The sequence below is a fragment of the Nyctibius grandis genome, chromosome W (genome assembly GCF_013368605.1).
Source record: "Nyctibius grandis isolate bNycGra1 chromosome W, bNycGra1.pri, whole genome shotgun sequence".
Lineage (NCBI taxonomy): Eukaryota > Metazoa > Chordata > Aves > Nyctibiiformes > Nyctibiidae > Nyctibius > Nyctibius grandis.
In genome coordinates this window covers 20,232,902-20,256,444 of record NC_090694.1, presented here as the reverse complement: position 1 = coordinate 20,256,444, position 23,543 = coordinate 20,232,902, and the positions used below count along the sequence as shown (strand labels likewise).

The 23,543-nt window shown below is 44.1% G+C and overlaps 1 protein-coding gene across 1 annotated transcript in view; it reads left to right on the top strand.

Moving 5' to 3' along the window:
* The first annotated feature begins 5,425 nt into the window (after positions 1 to 5,425).
* Positions 5,426 to 23,543, top strand: part of LOC137675786 (soluble lamin-associated protein of 75 kDa-like) — a 33,144-nt gene continuing 15,026 nt past the window's right edge. Inside the window, exons 1-4 of the mRNA XM_068422002.1 lie at positions 5,426 to 5,560; positions 7,051 to 7,150; positions 9,669 to 9,754; positions 19,987 to 20,158. Of these exons, the coding sequence (XP_068278103.1) occupies positions 5,426 to 5,560; positions 7,051 to 7,150; positions 9,669 to 9,754; positions 19,987 to 20,158 (493 nt within the window). The remainder of the gene's footprint in view (positions 5,561 to 7,050; positions 7,151 to 9,668; positions 9,755 to 19,986; positions 20,159 to 23,543) is intronic.

Genomic DNA, 23,543 nt, shown 5'->3' with positions numbered 1-23,543 from the left:
GGAAGATCCAGCAAACTACAGACCAGTCAGCCTCACCTTCATCCCTGGAAAAATGGAGCGGCTCATTCTGGAGATCATCTCTAAGCACATGGAAGAGAAGAAGGTTATCAGGAGTAGTCAGCATGGATTTACCAAGGGGAAATCATGCTTGGCTAACCTGATAGCATTCTATGATGTCGTGACTGAATGGGTAGATGCAGGGAGACCAGTGGATGTAGTCTACCTTGACCTTAGTAAGGCGTTTGACACAGTTTCCCATGACATCCTCGTGAGCAAGCTCAGGAAGTGTGAGGTAGAAGAACAGACAGTGAGATGGATTAAGAACTGGCTACACAATAGAGCCCAAAGAGTGGTAATCAATGGTGCCAAGTCCAGCTGGAGACCTGTAACTAGTGGAGTCCCCCAAGGATCAGTGCTGGGTCCAGTCCTGTTCAACATCTTCATCAATGACCTTGATGAAGGGACAGAGTGTCTTCTCAGCAAGTTTGCTGATGATACGAAGCTGGGAGGTTTGGCTGATACACCTGAAGGCTGTGCGGCCATTCAGCATGATTTGGACAGACTGGAGAGCTGGGCAAAGAGGAACCTAATGAGGTTCAACAAGAATAAGTGCAGAGTCCTGCACCTGGGAAGGAGTAATAAAATGCACCAGTACAGGTGCAGCAGCTCTGTGGAGAAGGACCTTGGAGTCCTGGTGGACCACAAGTTATCCATGGGACAGCAATGTGCCCTTGTGGCCAAGAAGGCCAATGGTATCCTGGGGTGCATTAAGAAGAGTGTGTCCAGCAGATCGAGTGAGGTTATCCTTCTCCTCTACCCTGGTGAGACCTCACCTGGAGTATTGTGTTCAGTTCTGGGCTCCCCAGTTCAAGAGGGACAGAGATCTACTGGAGAGAGTCCAACGGAGGGCTACGAGGATGATTAAGGGACTGGAACACCTGCCTTATGAGGAAAGGTTGAGAGACCTGGGGCTTTTTAGTCTGGAGAAGAGAAGACTGAGAGGGGATCTGATTAATGTGTATAAATATATGAGGGCTGGGTGTCAAGAGGAAAGGGGCAACCTCTTTTCACTTGTGCCCTGCAATAGGACAAGGGGCAATGGATGCAAGGTAGAGCACAGGAAGTTCAACCTCAACCTGAGGAAGAACTTCTTTACTGTAAGGGTTACAGAGCACTGGAACAGGCTCCCCAGAGAGGTTGTGGAGTCTCCTTCTCTGGAGACTTTCCAGACCCATCTGGATGTGTTCCTGTGTAACCTGCCCTAGATTGGTCCTGCTCTGGCAGGGGGGTTGGACTCGATGATCTCCAGAGGTCCCTTCCAACCCCTAACATTCTATGATTCTATGATTCTATGGTAGGATTGTAATTTTAAGATAGAACTTGATTCAAGGTGCATGATGATTCATAAGAAATGCATGGCAGTCCTTGAGGAGTTCTGTAATCCAGTACTTCAGCATTTGTTTAAACAGATTAAATCTTAGGTCAGGCACTACTATGGTTTACTTTTTGTCAGAGTGGGCCAATACTTATCACAGGACTGGACCCACTGTGTATGTCCTGAGGGCTGGGGCTGGATTAGTTTAGTTGTCCTGGTTTAGCAGAAACGTTCTGCAGGTCATAGCTTCAAATTTTAATCAAAACTTAAATTTATTTTTATTTTTTTTAAACACAAATTTAAATCTGAAGATTGATTGCCTGCTATGTAGCTGTTGATTTAGTTTTGCACATATTTGTTATACCATGCATGTTTATCTGTGCCAGTTATGTTGAAAGGTCCTTGGTGTAATGTTTGTGATTTTTAAAGGAAAATGAGCTGTGCAATTAAGTCGTGTTGTGAAAGTAATTGTCTGCTTCAGTACTTGTAAAGTTTTGATGCAATTTATGTTTGAGTATCTCATGATCTCAGTAAAGTATTTCTCATACTGGTCTCTGAGGTAATGATTATTCCCATTTTATAGATGAGGAGTTCAAGCAGATCAAGTAACATGTCTGTGTTGTGTGATTTAGTATACTACTAATATAGAACTTGCGTAGCATAACTTGCTTAGCATTAGTAGCTAAATTTGCTGAAGCCTTAGGCTGCAAGCTGTGAACTTTCACCCAGATATGCTGAACTTTTACATAGTTAAGTAAAAGAAGGCCCCAGAGCTGGTTCGAGCTGGAAGATAAGGAACTAAGGAAGGGCCCCTACAGTCATCAGCTGACGCAGCAACCTTAGAGATAAGAGAAGAAACGGCCCGCCTAGAGACAATGAAGGGACCTAATGAAGAACAGGAAGACCCCAGACTCTAATATTACTGTTGGTCTGAACTGCCGCATGAGGGGTGAGGAACGTAGATTGTAAGGGTATAATTGCCCAGGGATTTCTTTGTTCAGGGTCCCTCTTTGGAGGTACCCAGCTCAAGCTGCTCTGCATGTCGGATAAATAAACCACTTATTTACTCAGCGGATTGTCAAGTCATCTTCTTCGAGCAGGAACCTAGGGCCGAGCCCTGTTGACAGTGGCATAATTCCTGGCAAGGTGATATAATTCCCTCTACATGGGCCAAGGGTGTTGATGGTGGCATAATTCCTGGCAGGTGGTGTAATTTCCTCAACAGTCTCTGCTAGAGCTGGAAATTCATCCTGATGCCTCTAAATCCTTAGCTGGCAGCCTGACCACTTAGGCTTCAGTTCCCCTAAGATAAAGGCACCCTAAGCTGTGTTTAAGCCCCGTGACATGCTGTAAGAAACAATATAGCTTTTGGCTTCTTATCTTTCTGTTATTTCATGGCACTCAGTATTGAGGGTCTGCAGGGGGGTGACCAGATCTCTCGATTCTAAGAGCCTGCCGAAATCCTCGTGTGGCCTGGAAGCTGCATGGACTGTGCATCTCCCCTTCATGCACTTCTAAGATGAAATAGGGGTTGCAGCTATAATTTATAATTAAATCAATTTCCAACATTGCCCATTTATTCTCTGTTGAAAAATAGTTTTTTTCTATCTTAATGCTTACAGTAATTAAGATTTTGTGAATAAGGAACTGCCTCAGTTGCACAGGAATGTGTTCACTCATCCTGTTAAATGTGGGTTTTGTTGGTGTTCCTTGAATTGATCCCTATTATCCTCTGGTGCTGCAGATGTTCCTAAAAAAAGGATGTGCCATTTCTTGCATAGTAGCTTGCATAATATTGAGAAGGGGGAAAATGATACAATTCCAGCTGTTGCTTATGTGAGTTTATTACATACAATCTTTAATCCTATTATGTGAAATGATATGGTTATGAAGAGTGTAAGATTTATTTTCTTTCAGTTAAAACATGAAAAGCATAATTTGCCTCATTTAAAAAAATAAAATAAATTTAATTTCTCTCCCTCCAAACACACACACACTTCTAATATGTTTTTTGTACAAATGGTCATGATGAGCTTGGTTGCTTAAGGCTACATTACATGTGCTCAGTCAGACAAACTGTTAGCTAACCAATTGGAGTGGTACCCCATGAGCAGAGCATGGTCCTGCAGTGCGTGACAAGGATTTGACCTGACAGTTTGTCCTGGTTTGGCCCAAACCAGGCCAATTAGTCTTAGAGAAACCAAGGTCACTGCTAAATTCCTCACTGCTTAGGAGTGAAGAGCCAAAGGGGGGTCACACCTGCAGGGAGGAGCAGACAGGGCAGGTGACCCAAGATTGACCAACAAGGTATTCCATCCCATACATGTCATTCTCACTTTCCTATTTATCACTAACCCACTTCCTCCTGGAGGTGGGGCCCAGGAGGGACGGGCTCTTTTGTCTTCCACTGATTGGTACCAGCTTTGCCAATTCTCCAGTTAAAAGCCTGCAGGTGTGATGGCAGGGGGAGCTACTGCATTTTCCCCCTCTGCCTGTACTGGGGGGAGCAACTCTGCCTGAGGAGGATTTCTAAGCTCTTGATCTTGGTTTTGTATATATTTGATTATTTCCATTATTCTTATTATATTCTTTTTTCATTACTATAGTTTATTAAAACTGTTTTAACTTTCCAACCCATAAGTCTCTCTCCCCTTTCCCTTGGGGGGGGGAGAGGGTTAACAGAGAGCGTCTGCCACGGGGTTGATAGCTGGCCCAGCTTTAAACTGTGACACAGTTTTACAGTTGTGCAACACTTGGAGGCTTAGAGCGACAAAAAGGGGCATGACAGATTGCATGACAGAGACCTGTGCTGTTCCTGCTGCATCTGTGGAGAAAAATGTAATACTCTTGTCAAGGAAAACTAAAAAGCTATTTTCTCTCTCCCTCTTTCTCTCTCATGCATTATTGAAGAGACTGTCTAGATATGAAGCCAACTGTATTTTTAATTTTTTAAAGACACAAACCAGTTGTGTTTTTTATGAGGGAAATGTATTAATTTATTACTCTTGGCAGCCCTTCTTTGCTAGGTTACTTTGTCTTTCAAAATGAAGATGCTTGCATTTTGAACTGTTAGACTACTCTCTTATGCTCTGCTGTAGATCAGAATGGGACTTTTCCAATCTAAAGAGATCCCAGTGTTCCTCTAGAACAGATTGAACTCACGAACGTGTGGTAGCTCATGCTTATGAGAGTTTGGGCCATAGCTTGAAAGGGGCTGAGGGGTCTGTATCTGTATATAGTTCTATAGACCTGGAAGAGCACTCAGTGGATTCCAGGAGCTCTTGTTCATCTTAACTTGGCGCTGCTTTGACAAGGAGAATTTGAATCAAAGAGCTTTCAAGGAGCTATTGCCGCTATGGTTGGTCTTCAGTGCTTTAGTTTTTGTCTTGTCTCCTTCTTAAAGTGTCTCTTTAGTTTGTGGGCTCTTGTTTTTAACGAGCTTGTAGCATCTCTTGTTCACAGCTGAAATGCTTTTGGAAACAACCAGCTGCTAGGCACACTAACTAGCCGATTGTAGAGAGAAGTTCTGAACAATGCTTCTGTTTCTTCAGAGATGGATTTCAATGCAAAGTCTCCAAAACAAATGAACTCCTCCTTGTTATCTTTTGGGCTGTTTACTTTTAATTTGCCTAATCTGTGGCTTCAAAAACATCAGCTGTGAGGGAGATAACTGAGCCTGCCACCTCAAGGCAGCAGGTGGTCTATTGTAAATGTGCTGCAAACAGGGGGGTTGTGAGTTGGAAATCTCATATGTTTGGGTCTAGGGGGATCTATGGGCTAAACTCTTCCTTTTCTGCTTATAAACACAGATTGGGTTCATGTATCGTTTTATGGACTGGGTGTTAATAGGCACCATCCTAATTAAATACCTGGAGCATTTCTCCTTTCTGTCTTCAACATAGAGGGCTCTAGAGAGCAGCGGGGGGGGGGGGGGGGGGGGGGGGGTGCGTTCAACAGTCTTAGTTACATGTTTAGTAGGAATATGTGATAAACTGTGCATCATATCTCTCAAACTACCTGCAGTAATAATGTTGCTTATTTCTCAAGATGATGGCATTTCCCGTGGATATGTTGAACAGCTACAGTCATGAGGACTTGGAGAGCTCTGCAGAGGACTACTTGTCTGACCTTCGGCGTAGGGATCCAAATTGTCCTGAATTTTTGTCCCTGCCAGACCACGGCAAAGTAAGAACCAGCAAATACCTTAGTCCCAGTTTTCTTGATATACTTGTAGATTTAAAATATTTAAAATATCCACTCCATAACTATTGAATTACATCATTATTTTAGCAAAGCTTTTATATTTTCCAAATTCCTGTTTGTGTGTTAAGCTCTATTTTTTTTTTTTCCATTCTGTAATTGATTTAAATTTGGGCGTCAGTGACTATTTTCTGCTTCTAGGCAATGGATCTGTATGCATTAAGTAATTTAAAAAAAAAAAATCTTAAAATCTCAACTGATGAGTTAAACACTTTCCTAAAAACACTAACTCACATAGTCACAAAAATCTGTCATCATAACTAAGGGGTTAATGATTTACTGAAGCTAACTGGCTCTCTTTATATCTCAGTCCTTCAGTGATCTTCATGGTTGGGTTCAATTCTTGATCAGCAAGTTTCACTAATTTTAGAAGGGATTCTTTTCTTTTTATTTGATATATTCCTTGCTGTTGTTGGGAGTTCTAGTAGAGGCTGGCTGTGACATTTCGTTTTAAACACTTATCCCTTGAGTGATAAGTTAGTCAATGTTGGTTCTGTCTAGATGAGCATTTCTAATAGAATGAGTACCAATAAAAGCAATAGTGTGTAACTTTAATGAAAAATAAGTGAGCTGAGAGGATTCTCTGTGGGAACAAAAGGTCAGTGCTGCAGATTCCTTGGCAGAAGCAGAGTCTTGAGTACTTTCCTGCATTTCTGCAGGTGCTGTATACATAAATATTTGTCTGTATTAACATCATTGTGTGCACCATAGCATATCATAATCTTCTTAAATTGGGTAAGCAAGTCTATTTAACACACTATTAATGCCTTCCTAGTTTTATGCATTAATTAAATATTGAAAAGTGCAAATTTAAATGTCAAAATGCATTTTCACAAAAGTACTCAGCTCCTGAAAGGTAGATTGATTTAACCCTTCTCACGTTGTTCCGGAAGGAAAGTCAAGCAGACAAATTTGGAATTTCTAAACTGTGCAATTTAAGGGAAGAAAATCCTTTTGAATCCAACCTTCCCAGCTTAGCATGTTAGGGCTCATGTTAACAAATGGCAATTTCGCTGTGCCAATTTGTTTCTGTGCCTGGCTGCCTGCCTTGTTCTTCTGTCAGCTTTGACAGCTTGCGTAGCTGGGGCAGTTGAAGTGATCATACTGCTGGCTCTTTGCACACCTTACTTCAGTTGTGCACATAAATGCAAGCTGCTGACAGCAGAGAGCTGTGACAGTATAAATTGCTGTAGCTAAATCTGCCAGAGCTTGAGAGTCAGAGCTCTCTATAATGTAGTCTGTCTTTAGGAAGAAAATGTCTAAAGGGCCAAGGTCTGATACTTGTCTTTTACAGTTAACTGTTAAGCACTTGGTTTTCAACATTTGTCTTGCTTACCCTGCTAAACATTCTCTGTATATTTTATTAATGCTGTATTAGCAAGAGTCTATTGAAGTATTGTACGTTCTTGTTTCAGATTCCTATTAGCTTGTCAACTGTGGGCTTCGTTCCTCTTTATGGTGGAGAGCAGACACACAAAGTTCTTGCTTTGTTTGCACCAGAGGACTCACTCACAGGTTTCATTTTAAGATTCTGATCTCTGTGTGTGTTGCTGTTTCTTTTTCTGTGACAAATACATGTAACCAGGCCCTGGCTCATTCCATGCTAGTGTAGCTCATAACTTTGCCACTTTTGCATTTGTTGTTTGCTGCCTTCTTGTTCTCATACTATTCTTATTGTTGTGGATTCATGTAATCAAGTGATAAAATATTACTCACTAATCAGAGTAGAACTGGACCCACTAAATTCAGAAGATATGTAGCAAAATAACATGGTGCTCATCTGAATCCAAGTACATGATGTGTCTCTTGATCATTTTATGTACACCTCACCTCTCCAAAAGGAATTTATTGAGCATTTGTAGAATCTATTTATTTGCCCATAAATTTAGATGCTCTTTATTAGCAGCGATTGATCAGCATCAAGTGTAAATTTGTCTTTACCTTCAGGACCTAACATAGCTCTGGCCAAGGTGACATCTCACTGTTTTTTGGGGTTTTTTTTCTTCTCCCTTTCTCCCTTCCTTTACAGTCCTTCATGTTTCCTACTCTTTCCATATAATGCCATGTATATGATTGCTAAGTTTGCCACAAATGCCTGTGGATCAAACTCTTCCTGATTGATTGCTAATCACATGGCCATCAGCCTTTTTACATTCATCTGGCTCCCTAAAACTTGCACAGGTTCAATATGAATATCCAATAACAACCCAAAACTAAAATACATGTATGAATGAGACTCTTCTTGGCAAGCCGAGTTTTTAGTGGAAGGAGGTGTTAGAGCACAGTGACACAGTTCCTGTATGTCATGCTGCACAAAATCTGCATTTGGTTTTATTGTTCTCAGTTTTCAAACAAGTTTTGGACCAGGGAGTGTTTGTGGTGGGTTGACCTTGGCTGGCTGCCAGGTGCCCACCAAGCTGCTCTATCACTCCCCCTCAACTGGACGGGGGAGAAAAATACAACGAAAGGCTTGTGGGTCGAGATAAGGACAGGGAGATCGCTCAGCCATTACCGTCACGGGCAATAAACAGACTCGACTTGGGGAAATGAAATTCATTTATTACCAGTCAAATCAGAGTAGGATAGTGAGAAATGAAACCAAATCTTAAAACACCTTCCTTCTACCCCTCCCTTCTTCCCAGGCTCAACTTCACTCCTGATTTCTCTACCTCCTCCCCCTGAACAGTGCAGGGGGATAGGGAATGGGGGTTGTGGTCAGTTCATCACACATTGTCTCTGCTGCTCCTTCCTCCTCACACTCTTCCTCCGCTCCAGCATGGGGTCCCACCCACGGGAGAGAATTCTCCACAAACTTCTCCAACATCGGTCCTTCCCACAGGCTGAAGTTCTTCACGAACTGCTCCAGCGTGGGCCCTTTCCACAGGGTGCAGTCCTTCAGGAACAGACTGCTCCAGCGTGGGTCCCCCACAGGATTGCAAGTCCTGCCAGAATCACAGAATGGTTAGGGTTGGAAGGGACCTCTGGAGATCATCTAGTCCAACCCCCTGCCAAAGCAGGTTCACCTAGAGCATGTTGAACAGGGTCACATCCAAGCGGGTTTTGAGTATCTCCGGAGAAGGAGACTCCACAGCCTCTCTGGGCAGCCTGTTCCAGTGCTCTGTCACCCTCAAAGTAAAGAAGTTTTTCCTCATATTGAGATGGAACTTCCCATGTTTCAGTTTGTGCCCATTGCCCCTTGTCCTGTTGCTGGGCACCACTGAGAAGAGTCTGGCCCCATCCTCTCAACACCCACCCCTAAGGTATTTGTAAGCATGCAGAAGACCTGCTCCAGCATGGGCTCCTCTCTCCACAGGTCACAGGTCCTGCCAGGAACCTGCTCCAGTGCAGGCTCTCCACGGGGTCACAGCCTCCTACGGATGCATCTACCTGCTCTGGTGTGGGGTCCTCCACAGGCTGCAGGTGGATATCTGCTCCACCTTTAACCTTCATGGGCTGCAGGGGGACAGCCTGCCTCACCATGGTCTTCACCACAGGCTGCAAGGGAATCTCTGCTCTGGCGCCTGGAGCACCTCCTCCCCCTCCTTCTTCACTGACCTTGGTGTCTGCAGAGTTGTTTCTCTCACATATTCTCACTTCTCTCTTCCAGTTGCTGTTGCGCTTTTTTTTTTTTCCCTTCTTAAATATGTTATCACAGAGGTGCTACCACGGTTGTTGATTGGCTCAGCTTTGGCCAGCAGCAGGTCAGTCTTGGAGCTGGCTGGCATTGGCTCTGTCAGACATGGGGGCAGCTTCTGGCATCTTCTCACAGAAGCCACCCCTGTAGCCCCCCTGCTACCAAAACCTTGTCATGCAAACCCAATACAGTATTGCATATGGCGGGAGGGGTATGTGTGTATAGCACCACATATGTTGTGTTAAGGTAGTAAGAGCTGCATTAATATAGTGCCAACTAGAAGATACTTAACTTGGTTACTACAGTACTATTTCTAATTGTTTAGCAGCTTTAATGAATATGTTTCTTTTTGGAATGGTAAGAATCACTAACTTTTTATTTCTTCTTGTTTCTTTCAAGCTGTAGCCCTGTATCTTGCTGACCAGTGGTGGTCAATTGATGACACTGTGAGAACATCTGTCCCTTCTAGAGAGGGGCTTCAGCAGGTAAAGTGCTCCAACATTCACCTAGCAATTATTCTTATCCTTCAAGATAATGGCAAGTAATGGCAAATTGCTAGTGTGTGAGATGCTATATGTTTTCATTTCATTCAGAAGTGAGTTAGCTGTCTCATGTCAAAAGGAAGGTCAATGGGAATAGAGGAAATAGGTACTAGGGGGAAGGGTTGTGAAGACAGTATCTAGAGAAAGAGAGACTCTTGTACAGTAGCTTCATATGCAAGCTATTTGGATGTTAATGATGTTAAGAAGAGTATTTTCCTTACTCTTTAGAACATAGTATGTCTGATTGTATTGAAACGTCTTAGTAGAGTGGTGCATTCTATCATAGCAGTGCCTATCAGTCTTATCAATCAGGAGACGAGTAGGCTAAAAATATTGAAAGGAACTTGTTTGATAGAGGCAGGTTGGAGCTGGTGGTCTGCAGTGGCGATACATGAGGTTTGGGAAAGTAAGTTGCCTGGTATCTGCTTTATTGCTCATCATTGAGCTGTTTTACCATTACTGACACCTATGTAGTATGGAGTTTTGGTTTCTTACAAAACTGGAAACCTGTATTTTTCCAGGAGTGTAATTCATATCTATACATAAGTATTCACTCATCTTTGATTTTTGTATTTAAATTTACTCTAGGGAATTTGGCATGTAGCCTTGTTTTCCACGTGCTTCATAATGGTAGGATGGTGAGTAAATCAGGAAAGCTGAATCTTTTACAGGTAGGATAGCTGAGACTTTGGACATTGGGAAGGGAACATGATTTCTCCATTCTTCCTTCACAGTGGGTAGGATAGTGGTGAACTTAAATTTCATATGTAAAAGGAACCCTGCAGAACAGAGAAAATGATACTGAATTCCTTGTTTCATGCCACAGAAACTGTTGTAACTAGTTCTTCCACTGCATCTTGTCCTGTTGTCTTGCCACTCTATCAGCAGTGATTGAGTGTGCCAAGTCCTGCTACCTCGTGAGGCTCATCATTTCTTCTTTGTAGGACTCCAATTACCTCCTAGCCTGAGAAATTTGAGGCTGGCATACTGCTATTGTATGTGGTGAATGTTTCTTAAATCCAAAAATAGTTTTGAGTTAAAATCAAAATATTCCCCCTACTACCCCATTCCCAGCACTTCTCTCAGCTTTTACCCATTGGATTGGGAGTGACATTGAAGTCGTGAAATATCCTCTGTCTATGGTAGTACTTTATACTTAACCTATTGCTATGGCTTCAGAGCACCTCCTAGGACTCAAACAAACCCCAGAGCTTCATCCTGCTTGTCAATGATTAAGGCTGGGCTGGCTATTAAACCAGTGGCAGATGCTCTCTATTAACCCTCCTCCCCCCACCAGAAAGGGAAGGGAAAGGGAAAAGGGAGAGAGACTTATGGGTTGGAAAGTTAAAACAGTTTTAATGAACTATAATAATGAAAAAGAGTATAATAATAATGGAAATAATTAAATATATACAAATATATACAAAACCAAGATCGAGCTCCCCCGATGTCAGCCACGTCACCACCAGCACTGCAGGGCAGGCTCCAGAAAGGCCCAGACTGGGCCCAGCAACAGACAGGAACTGGATTCAGGGATGCACAGATCAGGATGGGGGGGCAGCAGGAAAACGGACAGAGTCCTCTTTGGACACTGGCCATAGCAGAAGGGGCGAGACCCTCGTGATACCCCCACTTTATACTGGGAATGATGTGTATGGGATGGAATACCTTCGTTGGTCAATTTTGGGTCACCTGCCCTGTCCACTCCTCCCTGCAGGTGCGACCCCCCCCTTTGGCTCTTCTCTTGTAATCAGTGAGAAATTTAGTAGTGACCTTGGTTTCTCTAACAATAAGTACAGCAAGAGCCTTTCTGCATAACATCTCTACCGGTGCATCAGTGATAACTATAAACTTTGAGCGTTAGTTTCAGAAAGTGCAGTTACTTAGAAGAGACTTAGCTGAAAGGAAAATTGGTTCTGTTTTAGGCCAAACCAGGACATTCCACCCCTTATTCCATACCATGGAATCGGGTTAGTCAAGAGGGACCATTCAGGTCCTGCTTGACTAACCTCATCTCCTTCTATGACAAGATGACCCGCTTACTGGATGAGGGAAAGGCTGTGGATATTGTCTACCTGGGCTTTAGTAAAGCCTTTGACACAGTCTCCCACAGCATTCTCCTGGAGAATCTGGCTGCTCATGGCTTGGAGGGGCATATGCTTCAGTGGGTAAAAAACTGGCTGGATGGCTGGGCCCAAAGAGTTGTGGTGAATGGAGTTAAATCCAGTTGGCGGCTGGTCATAAGTGGTGTTCCCCAGGGCTCAGTATTGGGGCCAGTTCTGTTTAATATCTTTATCAATGATCTGGACGAGGGGATCGAGTGCACCCTCAGTAAGATTGCAGATGACACTAAGTTGGGCAGGAATGTTGGTCTGCTTGAGGGTAGGAAGGCTCTGCAGAGGGATCTGGACAGGCTGGATTGATGGGCCGAGGCCAACTGTATGAGGTTCAACAAGGCTAAGTGTTGGGTCCTGCACTTGGGGCACAACAACCCCATGCACCACTGCAGGCTTGGGGAAGAGTGGCTGGAAAGCTGCCTGGTGGAAAAGGACCTGGGGGTGTTGATCGATGGCTGGCTGAATATGAGCCAGCAGTGTGCCCAGGTAGCCAAGAAGGCCAACAGCATCCTGGCTTGTATCAGAAATAGTGTGGCCAGCAGGACTAGGGAAGTGATCGTCCCCCTGTACTTGGCACTGGTGAGGCCGCACCTCGAATACTGTGTTCACTTTTGGTCCCCTAACTACAAGAAAGATATTGAGGTGCTTGAGAGAGTCCAAAGAAGATCAACCAAGCTGGTGAAGGGTCTGGAGAACAAGTCTTATGAGGAGTGGCTGAGGGAACTGGGGTTGTTTAGCCTGGAGAAAAGGAAGCTCAGGGGAGACCTTATTGCTGTCTACAAGTACCTGAAAGGAGGTTGTAGCAAGGAGGGTGCTAGTCTCTTCTCCCAGGTAACAAGCGATAGAACGAGAGGAAATGGCCTCAAGTTGCGCCGGGGAGGTTTAGATTGGATATTAGGAAAAATTTCTTCATGGAAAGGGTTATCAAGCAGTGGAACAGGCTGCCCAGGGAAGTGGTAGATTCACCATCCCTGGAGGTATTTAAAAGACAAGTAGATGTAGTGTTTAGGGATATTGTTTAGTGGTTGACTTGGTAGTGATAGGTTAATGGTTGGACTCGATTATCTTAAAGGTCCTTTCCAAGCAAGACAATTCTGTGATTTATGTCATACTCAGGTCACCACTACCTTTTCATTTTCAAATATATACAGATATCACTAGTTTATGATTCATCTCTATACAAAAAGTTCGTTAAGTTCATTTAGTTCATGATTGTGGGTTTCCATCTGGCATACCATCTCTCCTGCCCTGAGAGACTGCTATGAGTTTTGTCACGCTTCGCGCCCATGGGTTGCAGGTTAAAGATGTCAGTCTCGAGGAGTATTGAGGAGGTTACTGGATGCCACTTGATGAAGCTACTCTGGTCCCATCACCACTGCCCTAACCTGAAAGACACTTATTGAACACTGTTAGTATTATGTAGCAATTAAAATCATACAGCTCAGAATTAAGTATTCTCACCCAGAATTAGATCACCTTGAGGTACACATCGGACTTGACCATCCTGCAGCATCACCCACCAAGTACATCCAGGTCCCTGAGCAAAAGAAATCCCACGAATGGGTTTGCCTTTGTTCGTAGCAGGAAGAACCCAAACAGTTTTCCGCAACAGATTCCTTTCATGCACCACAGGGACTTTATCCCCTTCTACTGTATGTAGAAGGTCTGACTGAGCAGGGCCAGCTCGATTGATAGATCCCCTGGTGTTAAGTAGCCAGGTAGCTTGTGCCAAATGCTTATCCCAGTTTTTAAAGGTTCCACCCCCCATTGCTTTCAGGGTAGTTTTTAACAGCCCATTGTACCATTCAATTTTCCCAGAAGCTGGTGCATGATAGGGGATATGATATACCCATTCGATGCCATGCTCTTTGGCCCAGTTGTCTATGAGACTGTTTTTGAAATGAGTCCCATTGTCCGATTCAATTCTCTCTGGCGTACCGTGTCGCCACAAGATTTGCTTTTCAAGACCCAGGATAGTGTTTTGGGCAGTGGCATGGGGCACAGAGTATGTTTCCAGCCATCTGGTGGTTGCCTCCACCATGGTAAGCACATAGCGTTTACCCTAGCAGGTTTGAGGGAGTGTGATGTAGTCAATTTGCCAGGCCTCCCCATATTTATATTTCAACCACCGCCCCCCATACCACAAAGGTTTTAACCGTTTGGCTTGCTTAATTGCGGCGCATGTTTCACAGTCGTGGATAACCTGTGCAATAGAGTCCATGGTTAAGTCCACCCCTCGGTCATGAGCCCATCTGTATGTTGCATCTCTCCCTTGATGACCTGAAGTGTCATGGGCCCACCAAGCTAAAAATAGTTCACCTTTATGTTCCCAGTCCAAATCTATTTGGAACACTTTAGCAGCCTGATCCATTTGTTGGCTGTTTAGATGTTCCTCAGTTATCCAGGTTTTAGGCACGTGAGCATCTATGTGACGTACCTTCATGACTAGTTTCTCTAGCCGAGCAGCGATATCTTACCACAATTCAGCAGCCCAAATAGGTTTACCTCTGTGCTGCCAGTTGCTTCGCTTCCACTGCTTTAACCACCCCCACAAAGCACTTGCCACCATCCATGAGTCAGTATAGAGATACAGTCTTGGCCACTTTTCTCGTTCAGCAATGTCTAGAGCCAGCTGGATGGCTTTTACCTCTGCAAATTGACTTGATTCACCTTGTCCTTCTGTGGCTTCTGTGACTCGTCGTATAGGACTCCATACAGCAGCTTTCCACTTCCGATGCTTTCCTACAAGACGGCAGGATCCATCGGTGAACAGAGCATACTGCTTCTCATCCTGTGGTAGTTCATTATACGGTGGGGCTTCTTCAGCACGTGTCACCTCCTTTTCTGGTGGCATTCCAAAGTCTTTGCCTTCTGGCCAGTCCATGATCACTTCTAAGATTCCTGGGCAATTAGGGTTTCCTATTCAAGCCCTCTGTGTAATTAATGCAATCCATTTACTCCATGTAGCATCAGTTGCATGATGGGTAGTAGGAACCTTACCCTTGAACATCCAGCCTAGTACTGGTAATCGAGGTGCCAGGAGGAGCTGTGCCTCAGTACCAATTACCTCTGAAGCAGCTCTAACTCCTTCATATGCTGCCAGTATCTCTTTTTCAGTCGGAGTATACTTGGCCTCAGAACCTTTGTATCCTCGACTCCAAAATCCTGGGGGTTGACCTCAAGTCTCCCCTGGTACTTTCTGCCAGAGGCTCCAGGTAGGACCATTGTCCCCGGCTGTGGTATAGAGCACATTTTTAACATCTTGTCCCGTACGGACTGGTCCAAGGGCTACTGCATGCACAATCTCTTGTTTAATCTGTTCAAAAGCCTGTCGTTGTTCAGGGCCCCACTGAAAATCATTCTTCTTTCTGGTCACTTGATAAAGAGGGCGTACAATCTGGCTGTAATCTGGAATATGCATTCTCCAGAAACCCACAACGCCTAAGAAGGCTTGTGTTTCCTTTCTGTTAGTTGGTGGGGACATAGCTGTTATTTTGTTGATCACCTCTATCGGGATCTGGCGACGCCCATCTTGCCATTTAATCCCTAAAAACTGGATCTCCCGGGCAGGTCCCTTGACCTTGCCTCTTTTTATGGCAAAACCAGCTTTCAGAAGAATTTGGATTATTTTCTCCCCTTTTAAAAACTTCTGCTGCTGTATCACCCCATACAATGATGTCATCAATGTATTGCAAACGTTCCGGAGCTCCACCCTCTTCTAGTGCAGTCTGGATCAGTCCATGGCAAATAGTAGGGCTGTGTTTCCACCCCTGGGGCAGTCGATTCCAGGTGTACTGGATACCTCTCCAGGTAAAAGCAAACTGTGGCCTGCACTTTGGTGCCAAGGGAATAGAGAAAAATGCATTAGCTATGTCTATGGTGGCATACCACTTGGCTGCCTTTGACTCCAGTTCGTATTGAAGTTCTAGCATGTCTGGCACAGCAGCACTCAGCGGTGCGTAACTTCATTTAGGCCACGATAGTCCACAGTTAATCTCCATTCTCCATTAGACTTTCGCACTGGCCATATAGGACTATTAAAGGGTGAGCGAGTCTTGCTAATCACTCCTTGATTTTTTAATTGTCTAATCAGTTTATGAATGGGGATCTGGGAGTCTCGATTGGTGCGATATTGTTATCGGTGCACCGTGGCAGTAGCAATTGGCACCTGTTGTTCTTCAACCTTCAGCAACCCCACAACAGAAGGATCTTCTGAGAGGCCAGGCAAGGTAGACAGCTGTTTAATGTCCTCAGTCTCTACAGCTGCTATACCAAAGGCCCATCTATACCCTTTTGGGTCCTTAAAATACCCTCTCTTGAGGTAGTCCATGCCAAGGATGCACAGAGCATCTGGGCCAGTCACAATGGGGTGCTTTTTCCATTAATTTTTAGTTAGGCTCACTTCGTCTTCCAATACAGATAACACTTGAGATCCCCCTGTTACTCCTGAAATACTGATAGATTCTGCCCCTTTATGATTCGATGGCATTAGGGTGCACTGTGCATCAGTGTCTACCAGGGCTCGATACCTTTGTGGTTTTGTCATGCCAGGCCATCGAATCCACACAGTCCAATAAACTCGGTTGTCCTTCTCCTCCACCTGGCTGGATGCAGGGCCCCCCTAATTAAAGAATGGATTCGTGCTGCTCATGGGGATTGGACCTTCATTTCCCTTATTCAAATTTGGGAAATAGGGATCTGAGGCCCATCTACCCTGACTGGGGTCCTGCTCACTGGTAACTGGAGCAGCCATCCTTCTAGAAAAATTCTCTCTGGTATTTCTTTTAGCTTGCAACTCACGTACTCGTGCCTGTAGGGTACTGGTAGGTTGTCCATGCCATCTGCTCATGTCGTCCCCATAATCACACAGTGCAAACCACAGGATACCTCGTGATATGCTCCATTTCCTTTGAGCTGGTCTTGTAGGAGTGCGTTTTCTCCTAATGGCTGCGATGCGGGCCCAGCAGGTGGAGAGTCAAGTTTATTCTCTATCTTGGACAGTTTGTCCGACAGTACATCTGACAATTTGTCCGACATTTTGTCTAGCAGTTTTTCAAATAAGCTCTCGTTTTTCTCAGTTTTTCCACAGCCAAGACGTGGGCCTGCAGTGGGAAAGAAATATTATCTTCATACTGTTGCATACAGTTAGCCATTTCACCCACAGTAGAACGTGCCATATCATCTTCTCCCCAGACCAATATTGACAATGTATGGGTATATGTCGGTGGAGCACTCTGCACAGCCTTCCGGAACATGGATCGGTTGCATTCCACTTTATCAGGATTTACAGGATCTACAGTTTCCCGTGGGTGTCTATAAATGATCTCTCGCACAGCCAGTTCTCTAAGGTAGCTAATACCTTTTTCTATAGTGGTCCATTTGCTTGGGTGGCTCATAACATCATCTTTATAGGGATACCTGCTCTTTACGGCTGACAAGAGTTGCCTCCAGAGACTGATAGTGTCTGGCTTTTTCGCAAATGCCTTATCAATACCGCTGTCTCTGGACAGGGATCCCAACTGTCTGGCTTCTCTGCCGTCTAATTGCATGCTATCCGCCCCATTATCCCAGCATCGGAGCAACCAGGTAATAATTGGCTCACCTTCCTGATGGCTGAAGTCTTTCCTTATATTTCGCAGGTCCTTCAGGGATAGGGAGTGGTAGGTTCTCTCTACATCCGAGTCTTCCCCCTGTGATGGTTCTGCTTTAGAAGGACCTTTCTTCTGTGATGGGTCTGCTTTAAGAAGAAGTCCAAGAAGGCCCTTATCTGCATCAGGCCCTGACTCTGCCTGAGAAGGACCCTCACCTGTGTCAGGTGCTGGCTCTGCCTTAGAAGGCTCTGCATCATCATCCTTACCTTCACTAGCTGATTTCTTTCAGTATTTCTTCCTGATTACAGGGGCGACTGGTACCGGCACGGATTGGTCCTCTGGTCCTGAAGTAGACATAGAGCACTTGCATCTGCACTGAGCACCAGTAGCAGATGGGGGTAGAAACACCGTGGCAGATACCCGGGTTTGTGTAGCTGTGATGCTCATCATTGAGGTTAAAGTAACTACAATGCCCGCTGTTGGAGTTGGAGTGACTGCAGCATTTGTCATCAGAGTTGATGTGACTGCGGTGCCTGTTGTTGTGGGTAGAGTGGATGCAGTGGTTGTCACGGGTGCTGCTGCAGCTGTGGTGGAAGTTGCTGAGACTGGTGTAGCTGCAGTGCCCGTTGTTGGAGTTTGGGTAGACGCAGTTGCTGTAGTGGGGGTTGCAGCGGCTATGATGCAGACTGCCGATGTTTGAGTAGATGCTGTGGCCATCTTGGTGGGTGCAGCAGCAGCGGTGCGTGCTGCTGGGGTTTGAGTAGAGGCAGTGGCTGTCGTGGGAGTGCTGAGGCTCACTGGGGTGGGAGCGAGGGCCTAGCCCTCGTCCTTGCCAGAGTTTGAGTAGATACAGTGGCCGTTGTGGGGGCTGCAGCAGCTGAGATGCCTAGATAACACCTACACTTACACCTACACCGATATTCAATTTTATACCCCACCTGAAACACATTCGATAAAAATTGAAAATAGGACCATGCCATTTAGATAGCCCCAACCATTTTCAAAATCTACCGGAATCAGCTTGGCAAAAAAGGGAAGAGTTCTATTTCCTAAAGTAAAATTCAAAGTGTAATTATTAACAGAATCAGCTAAAGGACACCCAGAGTACGCAGATGAAGTCACTGCTACTGATTCGCGGTTAAAACTGCGGATCATTGTGTCATAGAGATAAACTGGGCCATTACTATTCCGATCTCTTATCACAGCATAAATCAGTATCAAACCCCATAGCAAAACGATGCATTTTGACCAGCGCCCACTGCTAAACCGCACGTAAACATTAATAAGAAGCAAGCAATAACACAGTGCATACGGCAGGTAAGGCAGCATTGCAATACTCAACTGTGAAAGAAACCATAAAGATACGAGATAGCACATTGCTAAAAAACGACATGCTGTGAGCTGCCTGTTTTAATTTCCAACCCCTCAAGATTCTCAAAGGAAGAAATCTGATACTCTCTCGACTGAGCTCTCCAGGTCTCCTCCCACCGAAGCTGAGGATTTGACTTATCAGAGCAACCTGTCGGAGCTTCTCTTGAGCCAAGTCGTGCCCCACGTTGGGCACCAATAAATCTGTCACTGTTTAAGGCTGGGCCAGCTATTAAACCAGTGGCAGACGCTCTCTATTAACCCTCCTCCCCCCACCAGAAAGGGAAGGGAAAGGGAGAGACTTATGGGTTGGAAAGTTAAAAGTTTTAATGAACTATAATAATGAAAAAGAGTATAATAATAATGGAAATAATCAAATATATACAAATATACACAAAACCAAGATCGAGCTCCCCCGATGTTGATCACGTCACCACCGGCACTGCAGGGCAGGCTCCGGAAAGGCCCAGACTGGGCCCAGCAACAGACAGGAACTGGATTCAGGGATGCACGCATCGGGATTGGGGGCAGCAGGAAAGCAGACAGAGTCTTCTTCGGACACTGGCCATAGCAGAAGGGGCGAGACCCTCGTGATCCCCCCGCTTTATACTGGGAATGACGTGTATGGGATGGAATACCTTTGTTGGTCAATTTTGGGTCACCTGTCCTGTCCGCTCCTCCCTAGAGGTGTGTTCCCCCTGCGGCTCTTCACTCGTAAGCAGTGAGAAATTTAGCAGTGACCTTGGTTTCTCTAAGAATAAGTACAGCAAGAGCCTTTCTGCATAACATCCCTACTGGTGCCTCAGTGATAACCATAAACTTCGAGCGTTATCAGTCCTAGAAGCAGACACTGTCTGCAAAACATGCAGTTAGTTTCAGAAAGTGCAGTTACTTAGAAAGGACTTAGCTGAAAGGAAAAATCACTGAAAGGAAAATTGGTCTGGTTTAGTCCAAACCAGGACACTGCTTTAGCACTTACTGCTTCCCTTGACTCCATCTGCAGCTGTGTTATCTGGCGACTTTGAAAAATAAGGTCCCTGATGTGTGAGTATCAACTAAACTGACCACTCTTCTAAAATGTTTTTCTGTGTTTTCTTAGGTGAAGTCTGTTGGAGAGAGGGTGGTTCTCTATGTTCTGAATCGAATTATCTATCGGAAACGAGAAATAGAAAGAAATGAGGTCCCATTTCTCTGTCACAGTAGCAACGACTATGCTAAGATCATGTGGAATAAAGGAGAGGCTGTTGGGTTCTATTCTGTTAAACCTACAGGTAAAACACTTGTGTATTGTGGGATTTGAGGGGGGTAGAAGGGGGGAGATAGGGAGCTTATTTGAAGAATATTGTTTACTAGACTTTACAAGCCTTGTAGGCCTAGTGTGTTGGTGTTTTCTTAAATGCATAAGAAGTCAGACTGCAGTTAAAATTTCTGGCTTAAATGCTTATGTCCTTTAGTAATCTAAGAAAATTTTTAGATTTCTTCGTATTATACAAAATAGATTTAAAATTGTAGAAATGAGGTATAACTGAAAGCTTTTTTCTTTTTTTTTTTCTGTAGAACAATTGTTTACTGTTAGATTGGACTATGCTTGGTTTTTCGTTTTGTGTTTTTTTTTTTTTTTTTTCTGACCTAGCTCCAGAATGCAGAGCTCCTGTTTATCTGAAATGATTGCAGAATCAGATGTCATTATCACTTAAACATTTTATAGCATTACACCATAGAAACTTTGCTCACAGGCACAAGATTCAGCTATACTTGGTGGTAACAAAAAGGGATTCACTTTCTTTCCACACGTGTTCCCTCAGAGATTACAGTTTAGCTAGCAGGTTTATGTCATTAATGGTATAGATTTTCTCTTGTTTTTCTAAAATGTTATAATTTCCTTTTAGTTATTTTGGACTTAACTGTGTTTTTCAATTTCTGCTGAATAAAATTTGTTATTTGAGTAGGCTGTTTAGCATGTTGATAGCACTTTGTAGAATATCAACTTTTGAATCGAGGAGAAACAATCTGTCATTTTTGTTTTATCTCTAGAGGGAGTTAATGAATTCAGGATTAATGATGGTACTGGAGGCTCGCTGGAGACTTCCCCCATCCAACAAACATATATGCCTTTGCAAACTGTTAAAAATACAGTAGTAAACTGCCTGGATTACTGACCTATTCTGGTCTGGCAATCAAGATAGGAAAGCAAACAGATAATTTGTTCTGATTCTCTTTGTTATCTTTTTGTGGATTTTTTTTTTTAAAGAAATGATGCATTGCATAATTTGTATAATTCTCAGTATTATTTTTAATGTAAGAAAATGCTGTAGCATGGTAGTCACAAACATAGAATCATAGAATCATTTAGGTTGCAAAATACCTTTTAAGATCATCAAGTCCAACCATTAACCTAACACTGCCAAGTCTACCACTAAACCATGTCCCTAAGTGCCAGTCTACACCTCTTTTAAACACCTGCAGGGATGGTGAATCCACCACTTCCCTGGGCAGCCTGTTCCACTGCTTGATAACCCTTTCCATGAAGAAATTTTTCCTAATATCCAATCTAAACCTCCCCTGGTGCAACTTGAGGCCGTTTCCTCTTGTCGTATCATTTGTTATTTGGGAGAAGAGACCAACACCTACCTTGCTACAACCTCCTTTCAGGTACTTGTAGACAGCAATAAGGTCTCCCCTGAGCTTCCTTTTCTCCAGGCTAAACAACCTCAGTTCCCTCAGCCACTCCTCATAAGACTTGTTCTCCGGACCCTTCACCAGCTTGGTTGCTCTTCTTTGGGCACGCTCCAGCACCTCAATGTCTTTCTTGTAGTTAGGGGACCAAAAGTGAACACAGTATTCGAGGTGCAGCCTCACCAGTGCCGAGTACAGGGGGACGATCACTTCCCTAGCCCTGCTAGCCACACTATTTCTGATACAAGCCAGGATGCTGTTGGCCTTGGCCACCTGGGCACACTGCTGGCTCATATTCAGCCAGCTATTGACCACCACCCCCAGGTCCTTTTCCACCAGGCAGCTTTCTAGCCACTCTTCCCCAAGCCTGCAGTGGTGCATGGGGTTGTTGTACCCCAAGTGCAGGACCTGACGCTTAGCCTTGTTGAACCTCATACAGTTGGCCTCGGCCCATCAATCCAGCCTGTCCAGATCCCTCTGCAGAGCCTTCCTACCCTCAAGCAGATCAACATTCCTGCCCAACTTAGTGTCATCTGCAATCTTACTGAGGGTGCACTCGATCCCCTCGTCCAGATCATTGATAAAGATGTTAAAGAGAACTGGCCCCAGTACTGAGCCCTGGGGAACACCACTTGTGACGGGCTGCCAACTGGATTTAAAACTACATTCACCACAACTCTTTGGGCCCAGCCATCCAGCCAGTTTTTTACCCACTGAAGCATATGCCCCTCCAAGCCATGAGCAGCCAGATTCTCCAGGAGAATGCTGTGGGAGACTGTGTCAAAGGCTTTACTAAAGCCCAGGTAGACAATATCCACAGCCTTTCCCTCATCCAGTAAGCGGGTTACCTTGTCATAGAAGGAGATGAGGTTAGTCAAGCAGGACCTGCCTTTCATAAACCCATGCTGACTGGGCCTGATCGCCTGGTTGTCCTGTACATGCTGTGTGACGGCACTCAAGATGATCTGCTCCATAACCTTCCCCGGCACTGAGGTCAAGTATTATTTGCTTTGCAGTGGTTTTTGTTGTGACCTTATAAAGCTGGAAATTAGAGTAGTACTTCTATTTTTAGTCTAGAATGGGGACACTTGTTTATGTGGTACTGAAGTTTTGCTATACTCATGCTCATTTGTTATAGTTTTCATTATGCTCTCCCATTTACTTGTCCTGAGTTAGCAAACACTGAAGGCATTATCAATATTTCACCAATGTTTGATCGTGTGATGTATTCTCCAAATGAGTAGCCCATGTGGAGGAAGACAGCTCTGGATACAGATGGTTAGGAAAGAGTGGTGGAGCTTGACTGGTATGTCAAAGGGTACCCAAGTAATGTAACCTCTCTGCCCACATTTTCCTTGCTTGAAAAATGAAGATAAGTATGTTCATTGGTCTCAAAAGTACAAGGTTGCAAAGACAAACTATTTTGTATAGACAACTGTATGCTTCTCTCTGGCCTTGTTAGAGGAAAGGACTTTTTTTTATTTTTATTTTTTTTTTATATTATTCACACTGACTGGCAAAATGAGGGCCTGGAAATGGATTAGATGGTTGACATGCTATCTAAATGCCATTATATGGTATCAATTTGTCACCACTGAGTCCATAGCTACCCTTTGAATCCTCTGATGCTGAAGTACATATGTGTTGTGACAGTCTGTTTCATCTTCATTTAATTATGGATAATGTATTATTTATGGGAGAATTTCAGTGTAAAGCATCCTAGGATTTTTTTGTGGTTTCATTTAAAAAAATTGAATTATTGTCTCAGTCCTTAAATAAGGGCTGAATTTTAGTCTTCATATTTGTCCTGAGGAGTTATATAATCTACATAAAAGTGCAATTCAGGAATTTTATTGTCTCCTTTTCCCTCCTTCTTTTTTCAGCTTCATTTTTAGTATGGTTTTCCTATGGAATTGTATAGTGAGATTTCAAAGTGAGCCTTTTCTCTCTCTCTCTGCTATTCTTTTCTGGTACTACCAG